Genomic DNA, 11806 nt, shown 5'->3' with positions numbered 1-11806 from the left:
TCAGTCAAACACTGTCACTGAAACCTTTAGGGAAACAGGAATCCTTTTTGCTAGTCGATGACTGTTACAGTGAAATAGAGGGGTTTCGGATACAGTAAAGAGATCTTACAGTAGTGTACTGTAAATAAATCAATACATTCATTCACTTCATTCAGCTTCCTCTGCTAAACTGCATCACAGTATTATTAGCACTATCTTCTCCGTTCACACAGAAATAAATAAGCGCTGTTTCAGTTCATTTGTCGACGCTTGATTTACTTATACGCGCTTTCTGCATGAGAACATGGTTAAATCTGTGCAAAATGACGGTGTAGAGTTTTTGCGGAAAACGCTGAGCAAATCAGAACGAGTGTGCAAACATCTGAAATGTGTTAAACGTTCTGAGAAATGGGTCTTGAAACCGTCGACCGTGCTACTTATGACTGCTTTTGAGCTCCACACATTTACAGTTACTAGTAAATTACAAGAAATTACAGTGTTTGCAAAACAAGTCCTGTCTTTCACATTATCTCTTCCAAACCGAATCTCGGTCTGCCGCGGCGCCACGGAGCAGACGGTATACGGCCCGTGGATGGGATTGCAAACACGCTTCAGCTTCAGGCAAAGAAAGCAGAACTCCAGCTTGCAGCGCTTTACACATGAGGTTCTTACAAGCGGCCGTTGTGCTCCAGAAGAAGACCGCGGAGGTCGGACAGGCCCGGATGGCCGGACACTCCACGTTCTCCACGTAAGACAGCCTCATATCTGTACACTTTGCTAGCTTGTCGACGTCTGGGTTGACGCGCAGTCTTCATGACCGCAGCGAGAGCATGACCAGCTGCTCCTCTCCATTCTCTCAGACACTGCCAGCAGAACTGGTAGGTCTTGTTTTTCACAGATGTACAGATGGTGCATCTCACGCAGAGGTTACTCAGGTCTTCTCGCTCCACGTAGGACCCACAGTTCGGACACTTAGAGAGACACACACCATTAATCTCACATCATCCGGGAGACATACGTAATGAAACGTGATTAATACTCACTGATCTTAAGTCGCAGTGCTCAGCTGCTGCCAGAAGAGACACCTTCTCCTCGAAGTGAGCCTGCTCTGAATCGCTGAGCAACATCTTGACCTCCAAACGCCACTCCACATTACATTTCTCTGTCCCGTCTTTGAAAGCTGGGCAATAAAATTTATACTGACCCTGTCGGGATAAAAACAAAGCGTTGAAAGCAGAGGCACATTCTCGTGCAAACTGGAAAAAAATGGTCCGAGGTTCTTCCAGATGCAGAGCTCCAGCTCAAAAGGTATTGATAATTGTCATAAATTGTCATGAACATGTCTGTGTTAGATGTGTTAGACGGTCAACCAGAGCCTATTTTGTTCAACATTTAGCTCAATAGAGAACGTGTGGCCCACCTGGTCCAGCAGACTGCGACACCAGCCGGTCAGGGTTTTTGGGGTCACCGCATGACCACAAGACATCTCTACTCTCTGAATACTGGGGTCATCATCTAAAGCTGTGAGTCAAACACAGATCGTCAGAAACAGTTGTGTCTAAAAACAGTATATATACACACTGGCATAGGACCCAACGGCTACCAAAACTTTCTCACTTTAATGTACGTTTTACTCTGAGAACTCATTCAACCATTAACTGGATTTGATGTTGGGAGAAAAACGTACTTGTGTCGTCCATCCGCTTGTCACATTTTAGCACGGTATCATCAGCACCGAACTGTTTTTTACTGTAGTCAAACTGCGTCTTGAAGGCTCCTTTTTCCGTTCGTCTTGATTGAATAACTACAAGCAGGAATGAGAAAGTGGGAAAGCGGATCCAGCAGTGAAGCGAACCGCTTTCAGTTTCAGAAAGTAAAGCATCATTCGGTCATGCGGATGACGTGATAAACAATGAAATATCAGACGATCAGAATTGAGGAATAGCGTTTCTTTAACAAACTACAGATATATAGACGCAACATTTCTGCAACATTCAAAGTATTAATATGCAGTTAATGCACTTAAGTGAAATGGACCAAAATTGTGTCGACACATGAGAAATTTTATCAATAAATGGCATTTCAGATAGATCAGCTATAATAAAAAAAATGTTTAACTGTGGAAATTACTTCACTTTTATTCACAGGCCTTTTTAACTTAATAACTCTCTGAAATCTTGGTAGTAGTCTACTATTCTTTTTGGCAGAATTTAATTACTTCCTGGATTTTCTATCACCACAGTCCCTAAACTCCAAAGGTCTGTTAAATGAATAAATAGAGACATTGATTAGCTTTAAGATGATGAATACAATTATTCTATCCAATTACTCTTTGCACAGCTTTGTCTTGCATGTCGCGGTGTGTATGGTCCGTCTCACATTGATTCACATCAATAATTACTAAAACAATAGAATATATGCACCGTAATACAACAAAACAGTACACATGAACACACGGTTTCTGGATATAACCCTAACCGTGAATCATTCCTAAAATCAGTGGGAAATGACAGCGGATTAACGAATCCTGATCATAAACGGACGTTATCCCTCATGCCGTCCATCATGTCCGGTCTCTACAAACCTCTTACTATAAAAAGGACAAAACAGAGATTCGTAAGACGTTTACAGACCTCCTCCGGCTCGTGATTCTGTGCTCTCCTTGAGATCTTCATCCTCAAACGTGCCACAGATGAGATACTCTTCACGCCGTTCTCTCAGGAGAATCTCCTGGGTCTTTTGAAGAACTCGGCTCTCACCGCCGAAGCGCAGGTGCCCTCCTCCGCACTCCGTTATTAAATCACGAGCGGCGTTATTTCTTAGAAGTGACCACTGCTCGCGTGCCTCTTCATCCGGTGGTCAGCACTATGGTGTGTCTCACGGCCCGTTTACCGAAGAGCTTCAGCGCTTTTTCGCTCGGTGTCTGTCGTCCTCGCCGAAGTCGCGGCCGCTGCAGGACCGAGTAGGATCACCTGCGGCCCGGAGCAGACGGACGACGCACTCTCTCACGTGGCGACGTGTGACCTGCTGATGGAGAGATGCGTCTGGAGCAGGTGAGTGTTGATGACGACCGAGATCTTTCTGTCCTGCGTTACTCCTGTGATTTTCTCACTGTCCTGCAGTGACTGAGACGGAGCTTCACGTCAAACACTATTGTATCCAGTAAAGCCTTTGCCACCCGTCTGTTTTCTGATCTGTTCTTTCCTAGAAGCACGACCCTCAGGTCGCTCACTGGAAAACAAGCAAAAATAAATAGCTGCAGAATTAACCTGAAGAGTCTTACTCTTGCGCTGAAGCTGCTCTGTCAAACGTACTGATATCACTAATATATTGAGTATATATCGTATATAATACATCAAAGCCAGGGATTTCATTTACTTACTGTCAGGACGATCAAATGGTGGACTACGTCTGCCTGCTTCTGTTAGAGAGAAAACCACATAAACACGTTATAAAGCGTTTGTTGGAAGAACTGAGTGATGATATGGATGAAGGTTCATATAACTGAGAAAATATGATTGCTCTCATCGCCAGAAGATCTACAGTGTGTCGACATTACACGTCTGCACATAGGAACATTAAAAACGTGCCAAGTTTAGTTTCTTCCTGCTGTTGAACGCCACGCTAAGTGAAATATTATTTAACAGACTACACGAAGAAAATATTGTCATTTAATAAAGTAAATTAAGTAAACAACCCTCTCCTGTTGGCTAATGTTTAATAAAAACGTAAGGAATCGTAGAGAAAACGTGGCTGCATACCTGACGCCATTTATCCACAGGCATCGAAACCGAAAGAAGAAGCGCTGCTGGAGAGAGCTGCCCTGCGCCCCGCCTGCAGACACGCAGAAAAACTGTCATTGAGTTAAACTATGCGATTCTTTTTTTCTTTAAACCAGAATTGAATTTCGAGAAACGCGGTTTCTTCTCTAATTGATCCGATGAAAGAGCATCGATGTGTTTTGTTGAGAGTTCTTGAAGACAATCTTGTGCCCTCTAGTGGTTAAATATAAAGTGCAGCTAAACATTAATACATTAATATGTCCAGATAAAACTGACTTTAACTTGTTTATTCTTTACAGTGGATGTAAAACGCTGGGAACAGCTTCTCTCGATGTGTTCTCGTGTAAAAAAAATAAAGATGATTTTATCGTTTTGGAAGGTAATTATTTCTGTTGTGAGATGATTCATTTATTTGGGCATCAAACAATGTTTTCTCCCTCTCTCTCACACACACACACACAAACATACACACACACACACGATAAGACACTGAAGCACATTCACATTTTTTAGACTGTTCAGATATTATACTTTATTTATAAAAGCATTTGTTAAAACTTAACTGAGTACAGAACAGTGCTGATTTTATAGATCAAACACTAATTTCATTGGTGAACTTGTGATTTTCCTCATTATTGACAATAACGAAATATAAGTCGGAAGAAAAACGCGTCCTGAAGAGCTCGCGGGAAAATGAATGTGAAGTAGACTAATTAGATTTCGGTTTCGGTTTCGATTTGGCTTCATAATCATTATAAATGTGTGACGAACGAGTTAAAGCGGCCATTCAGCAGCACACTGTTGACTTTTATTATTGATTTATTATTGATGTGTTTATTTATTCTTGTCTCAGTTATTTTAGTGCTTCAAGTTAAAATTAATAAAATGCTTTTTGTATATATATATATATATATATATATATATATATATATATATATATATATATATATATATATATATATATATATATATTCATACATATCAAATGTATTCATTAATTTTACTCCATTTGAAAGAACAACAGTGTGTGTGATTAATAAAACTTTATTGATAAATGCAAATACATAGTAAATACACAGCAATTAGTCATGATCATATTGTCTTATATGAGTATATATAAAAATAAAGCCTTTTTAAACTGGGTGAGAAGATTAGATTTCAAAATCATAAAAATAAAGCATTTTACATTAATTTACAATTTCTAGTTAAATAAATGGTGTTCAGCTGACATAAAACATCATAGCTTCCCTTACCAAAAAGTACTATACCTCAAGTTTATTATTTTTTATGAAAACATTAAAAATCTATGTTTTTAAGTTGATTTAACTAAAAATGTTAAATGCTCATTAACTGATACAATACACTGGCTCAATTTTCAACAACCACATATAAGTTGAGTGAACGTAACATGATGACTTGACTAAGTCTAGTTGTGTCGACAAATCATTTTTTACACCAACACAGTTCAAAGCATCACACATTATACATTTCACGTTACATATATGTTTCAAACTAATAATGTGCACGTTTTGACATCAAAATATCAGCCTGTATTGGGTTAAATGCAGAGGAGACATCTAGAACCAGCTTTATAGGTGTTTAGAACCTGCATCTTAAGTCAAACTGCTAAGGGTTGAGTTTCTGGCTGAAGAAGCTTAATATCTTTATTAAAGTCAAGCTGATAGTTTCCACACATCTTATATTTTACTGTACACTCTGCACTGTTATATAGTACATAATGTAGCGTGAGCTAAGCAATATTTGGTCATCTTCAGCCTTTTTATGACAGACAAGCACAATATGTTACGCTTGTTCTCAAATAGTCTTCCAGGAGGAAACGAGTCGCCTAGAAAATAAACACCATTAGAAATAAATGAAGATGAATTATATTTTTAAAACGTTCTACGAAAAACAGCTGTCAAGTACCTGTTGGGTGAATATGTGTTCGTTCATGTTCAGCTCTTCTGCATCTGATGTCATACACAAGAATAAGGACTGTAGCCACGCCCACCAGAGCGGAGAGGACCAATCGGATCACAGCTTCAGTAAAACCACAACAGTGTTGAGAGTCTGAGGAATAAACACATCAGACTGAGATCCGCTCAATAAACACTAAACACAGCTCTATCTGCTGTACCTGAACACATGTGACAGAGTCTGCTGACGTCCAGATGTTGAGTCTGGTTTCTGATGGGGTTGTTGATCACACAGCTGTAGATGTTTTTATCCTGATGTTCCACCTCCAGAGGTAGAGAGAGACCGATGCTGAGATCAGACGCACTGATGCTGGACAATAAACTGTTTCCTCTGTACCAGGAGAGAGTCACGTGACTCGCGTTCACCGCCGAACACAACAGTGAGCAGTTTGATGAAGATGATGATGATGAAGAGCAGTTACTGCTGATGACAGGAAGCGGCAGACGAGCTGAAAGCGGTTGAGAGAGTGTGTCATTAAACAGTGTAATATGTAGTAAAGCAAGCACCAGTTTAAGTCTCTTCTGGTCAACAAGCCTGCATTTATTTGATCCAAAGTACAGTAAAAACAGTAATTTTTTAATATAAATATATATAATTTAAAATGTAATGTATTCTGTGATTCAAAGCTGATTTTCATGACACTAAAGACTGGAGTAATGATGCTGAAAAATCAGATCTGATCAGAGGAATAAATTACATTTTAACACAGATTCATAGAAAACACTTATAAAATACAAATAGTAGAATTATTTCAAAATCTTACTGTTTTTTGCTGCTTTGGATCAATGCAGGATCAATGAGCAGAAGAGACTTGTTTTTTTATTAAAACATAAAAAAACCTCACTGTTCAAACACTTTTGACTGGTAGTGTAACTAGCTTACAAAATCAGAACATTTGAGGAACAGAACCAAAGATCTTTACTAACCGTGAGACAGAAACTCTGAATGCTTTTGATGTCTTAAAGTCCAGTTTATAAAGTCCAGCATCTTCAGGTCTGGTGTTGGTGATGGTCAGAGATCCAGTGTGATTGTCCAGCTCCACTCTTTCTCTGAATCTCTCAAACAGACCACACTTCACAAACGTGAACGCATTTTCTGTTTCAGACTTCAAAAATATCTTTAAGTTGTCTCTGATTTCAGTCTGATTAAAGTGGAGAGTGACTGAATCTCCCTCCGTCGCTGATATTTCTTCTGTTTCAGAAAACAAACAGCAATGTTTGTTGCAGACAGGAATAACTTCATTATACTATATAACAACGCCAAACGATCTGCAGCGGAAGACATCAGAAGCACATGTTGCCTGAAAAACAAATATTTTACTCACCATACACAGTGAGAATGAAATAGTTCAACAGACAGGACATCATTTCATCATCTTTTTCCATGAATAATACATAAAGTCCAGCATCTTCAGGTCTGGTGTTGGTGATGGTCAGAGATCCAGTTTGATTGTCCAGCTCTACTCTGTTTCTGAATATCCCATCAAGAACATCATCATACACAGTGAAGTTGTTGGCCCTATCAGTGATTTCAGCGATTACAGCTTTACCAGACCATTGAATTCGCAAAAACCCATGCTTGACGTCAGGGATGTTAGTGTATAGAGTGACTGAATCTCCTTCTTCACCACCAGATCATCGGCTGCAGCTGGAGAACACAGAGTTGATCACACATTATCCCCAGGTTAACAGACTAAAATGGAAGTCTAAGCTGTTTCAACTAAATAACCGTGCACTGACTGATCTTAAAATCAGCACCTTGGGTTTGTCTGAAGATGTTTTTCTAAGCATTTTTATAAAAATGACTAAAATGTCCTAATTGAACTGAAGTGAAACCAAGCCTTCAAGTTTAAAAGTTTTAAAAACACAAACTCACCGGCAAGACGCATACAAGCAGAACAAAACTAATCTGAGAAACATTTTCTTTGCTGTTTCGCTGAAAACCCCACTCAAGACTGAAGTGTGATATTTATCTGCTTAAATCTTCTCTTGACAGGATTCTTACGTCTCAGTTTCCTCTGTCGGAGGAAGTCATCAAAATAATCAAGGTTTTGCTTAACCTCACTTTTTTAAAGTGGATTTTTGGCCCAGAATGAAATGTTGCTTGAGTGCTGGATTAGATGAGTGTATACTCATAACACCCGGGGTCTTATTTGAGAGCTGATTGGATGATTTTGAGGAATTTCAAATCAATCAAACAAGAAACAATTAATGAAGTTTTTTCTCCAAATTGATTTCATAACGTGAGTGGAGTGTTTGCAGTAACTTCCTGGTTTCATGTTGCATTACATGATATATACAGAGATAAAGATTATGTTGATCAGCACTGCGTTATAAATATATCTGTGTTTTATTCAGCTACTTCAGTGATAGCGTATGCCTTTGTCCATATTAGAGATTTCCTCCAACGTTATGTTTTGGGCAGCATTTCCTTTTTATGCAGGAGAACACTTTAGAGAGAATAAAGCTACAGCTACTCAGGACTTATTTTGGCTAAAAAGGGTTTTTTCTCCAGCGCAAAAGTAGGTTTTCTCTCTCTCAGCAGATGCATAACATTTCCTGACAAAAAAATTAAGAAATGACTGTGAATGACTTTTAATCATAATTATTTATAATAAAGTTATTGACCTTTCTAAACAATAGTTACAGGCCTCCTGAAAGTTAACAGGCCATGCTATGCTTTTTCTGTATAATAGATTAATAACAAACATTATCACTAATTATTACTTATTAGTAGCCATATTAATATATTAAAACAATATTTTGGGCCAAACTGCCTACGATTGTTAAAATTTTAACGCTAGCTGTTTTCATGATCTTGTGTAAGCCGCCACCGAGCTTCGTTCTCCTACAAATGAAAAGAAATGAAAAGAAGATATTCGTATAATTTGGTTGAACCCTGATGTCTGTTTTACTGATGTCTTTCTTGATCGTGGTAGTATACTTGATGTTTCATAAAGCTCAGAGTTCATCAAAAACATCTTCATTTGTGTTCTGAAGATGAACGATGGTTTTATGGAAAGACATGATCGATTAATGACAGATTTTTCATATTTTCTGGTGAACTATCTCTTTATAACATACATCTGTCGGGAAACAATTATGTGTCTACACTTATAACACTCCTTGTGTGATTGATATTAAATTAGTAAAACTAGTAAAACAACAAGCAGCGAGGGAAGTACTTTTCCTCCATGTCTTAGTTTGAGGTCGTTGAATCTCACTGATAATGGATTACATCGCAGTCTCCATGAACATGTGTGCCATAAACACTTCAGCCACGCACAAACATCCAGCAGAAGCTGTTTATCTCTCAACCGATCAAACCACGTTTCTGTACAGATACAACCAAACTGAAGAACATCACAAAAATTCAGCTGTTGCAAAAAATTCATGAGTAAAAGTTGATGAAGCGAAGCGTGAACCTAAATGTTATTTTAGAATAGTTGATTATGAGATTTGGTCTTGGGGAAATTTACAGCCGGGCCACAAGGATGAACTGTTTTTGTTCAAATCAAAGCCTAAATATGTATCTTGGTTGACAGAAGAGAGACAGATGTTGTATATATTCACAGGACAGTGTGAGCTAGTAATATGTTAATAAATCAAATTTTAGCTTCTGCTTTTGATTTTAGAGTTTGATGGAGCCACCACAATATTTCTGCCCATGTTCTCTGATTTGTTGCTTATATTTGAGCGAACTAACATTCAGCCAATCACAGGAAGAAAAATTTCATGACCTTCAAATCTCCTGTTGCTCTTGCCTTTTTATTTTTTTCATTTCCAATCATCCAATCGTTTGGTATCCCTGAAAAGCTCTAAATGACATCCAGACTCTATACAATGTGCTCATATGAGGACGCAGGGTCTTCTGATGCCTGCTTTGAACTTCAGCAGGTCGTCTTCACCATGTCTAGATGCCCAAGCTACTGTCATGTGATTGGCTGATTAGCTATTTAAGTAACCAAGCATAGAACATGTGTACCTAATAAAGCAGCTGGTGAGTGTACTGTATATGTCTGTATTTATGATATGATGCCTAATATTTTTTTCTTACAGAACATAAATGGATCGCTCCATACATGTAAGAAATATAGCCGATTTTAAAAATTAGAAGGGTATTATTTCTACTGCATTTCTCATCAGACAGTCACACATATGTGAGTAATTGCCAGTAATCACACTTTTAATATTAGACCTAACATCAATTAAAAAATAAATTAAATAAAAATCATGACATACTGGGAATAATTCATTCATTTCAACTAAATATAACAAAAAACACTTCACAACTTCACAAAAACTAATATCTTGATACATATAGATAAACACTATATATAAATGGTTAAATTAGTTGTGTATATATATATATATATATATATATATATATATATATATATATATATACATACATACAGCTGGTTATATATATGCAGTAGCAGCTCCTGGACATTCATTTGGATTGAGTTTTATGTGATTCAGCCAGAAGGTGGCGCTCTAATATTCTTATGTCTATAGTCTGTGGAGAAGCATTAAGGAGCCATTTTAACTGTATTTTGCACATTATACTCGCACTCGTGACAGCTATTGACTTGAACTTGACACCTGAGGAGGCTGGGTGAAAATAATCACACCACTTCATTGTCCATTTAATCTACTGGTTTGCTCAAAATGGATTCCTAAACTCGGCCCACGCTCATCTTTCTTCTTCTCGCTTGGCACCTGATCTCCGAGTTGGTCCCGCTTTACTTTATTCATATTCATTTTAGCAACACAACATATGCCTCAAGCTAATTTCATCACGCAGACCACACAGTGTGCCCCAGACGATGCTATCTCTCAGCACACGGGTGGGAACATGTTCAGAGACAGAGCACAAGGAAACAGTCAAACCACCATCATGGTCATCATGGGTGATAGCAGAGGTTCGTGGGCTGATAAAAATCCAAGTAATCTCAGAAGATAAGGCAGCTCTCATGGCATGGAGAAGCTCAAAACAATCATCAAAGCCCTCGCCACAGGCCAGAGATGATGACACTTCTCCTCTAGGTGTCAACCAACAGTCCACTTCAGACATTTCTACATCAACTTCAACTCTTTGCTCACCAGCCACTGTGGCCAGAGGTTATATTTGAATTATTATTCATTTATGCACACTCAGATTCCAGATTTTGAAAACCTTTTTGGGGCATAACATCAAGTTTTGCAATCGTTTAGGAAGAAGTGGATTATCATGTTGGTATTTTCACGATGAAAAGTCACTTTTGTTCAAGCACCAAACACATACTGACCAACAGCTGATCTGCTTAATTGCATCCTCTCATGTGTGAAGTTTTTATTTTCAGTCAGAAAACACCATTAAATGTCAGGCTATACTCACGCTTTACTGATTTCACTTTAATGTTAGACTACTTTATGCTGGAGTAGAATTAAATAAATGATAAAAATGAGCATTTAGGTTGCGTACCGCTTTTAAACAAAACAATATTTGCATATGTCATATTTCAATTTTTATTTAAAAGAGATATAAAATAATGGAGAACACACACCGAGCCCACATTATTTCAGGTTTCATTCTCAGTTTCTCTTTAAGTAAAGGTTGTTTCAGGCGGGGCACTGATGAGGGTCTCTCTTCTTTACTCGTTTTTCTTTCGATTTTGATTTGATGCTTTAGGTGTTGAAATGGCGTCAGGTTCAGGTAAGAATGAAGTTATATTCAAATAATAGACTACGCATCGACTTTTCCTCAGTGATTTATGAAGTGTGAAATATTAGCCAACGGTATCACACCGATTTGCTTTTCGTTTCTTAAATATGTTTTCTTTGTTCGGTGCACGAAGACGAAGCGGCTATGACTGTCTCGCGCATTTAGGAATTCGTGATTAGGTCTCTTAGTGTTTTATTGTTATTCTATTAAATTTGGATTTGAAGGCGTTTGTGCTGAGATATCATCGGTTGGAGAATGAAAGATTCAAGTATTGATGAAGAATCAGCCAACAACAGGAGACGGTCTGCTTTGTTCAGTTTATTAAATGATTGCTTGATAAACATATAAAACGTATTTAGACC

At 38.1% G+C, this 11806-nt stretch overlaps 1 protein-coding gene, 1 long non-coding RNA gene and 1 pseudogene across 2 annotated transcripts; all 3 read right to left on the bottom strand.

Annotated features, from left to right (window-relative positions):
• Positions 1 to 258: 258 nt before the first annotated feature.
• LOC122328119 lies at positions 259 to 2682 on the bottom strand (annotated as a pseudogene).
• Positions 2683 to 3108: 426 nt separating this feature from the next.
• LOC122328036 lies at positions 3109 to 3882 on the bottom strand. Its single transcript, XR_006247751.1, has 3 exons — positions 3741 to 3882; positions 3362 to 3400; positions 3109 to 3210 (listed from the first exon to the last, which is right to left on the bottom strand). It is a non-coding gene; the product is annotated as an uncharacterized LOC122328036 (long non-coding RNA).
• A 1603-nt stretch (positions 3883 to 5485) lies between these two features.
• On the bottom strand, positions 5486 to 7351 carry LOC122328118. The gene is made up of 5 exons (XM_043223829.1): positions 7063 to 7351; positions 6648 to 6929; positions 5899 to 6186; positions 5688 to 5831; positions 5486 to 5607 (listed from the first exon to the last, which is right to left on the bottom strand). The coding sequence occupies exons 1-5, from the start codon at positions 7121 to 7123 to the stop codon at positions 5486 to 5488; spliced, it is 897 nt and encodes a 298-aa protein (XP_043079764.1). The 5' UTR covers positions 7124 to 7351.
• Between the last annotated feature and the right edge of the window lie 4455 nt (positions 7352 to 11806).

Source organism: Puntigrus tetrazona, chromosome 22, assembly GCF_018831695.1.
Source record: "Puntigrus tetrazona isolate hp1 chromosome 22, ASM1883169v1, whole genome shotgun sequence".
NCBI lineage: Eukaryota > Metazoa > Chordata > Actinopteri > Cypriniformes > Cyprinidae > Puntigrus > Puntigrus tetrazona.
This window is presented reverse-complemented; position numbering and strand designations above follow the sequence as displayed.

What these genes read in the sequence shown, in the direction of transcription:
- LOC122328118 (XM_043223829.1), bottom strand. Translation starts at nt 7,123, where the DNA reads ATGGAAAAAGATGATGAAATGATGTCCTGTCTGTTGAACTATTTCATT. An exon ending in TTTCATTCTCACTGTGTATG is followed by an intron (nt 6,930 to 7,062) that starts GTGAGTAAAATA and finishes TTTCTGAAACAG; the next exon opens with AAGAAATATCAGCGACGGAG. An exon ending in ACGGTTAGTAAAGATCTTTG is followed by an intron (nt 6,187 to 6,647) that starts GTTCTGTTCCTC and finishes AACCGCTTTCAG; the next exon opens with CTCGTCTGCCGCTTCCTGTC.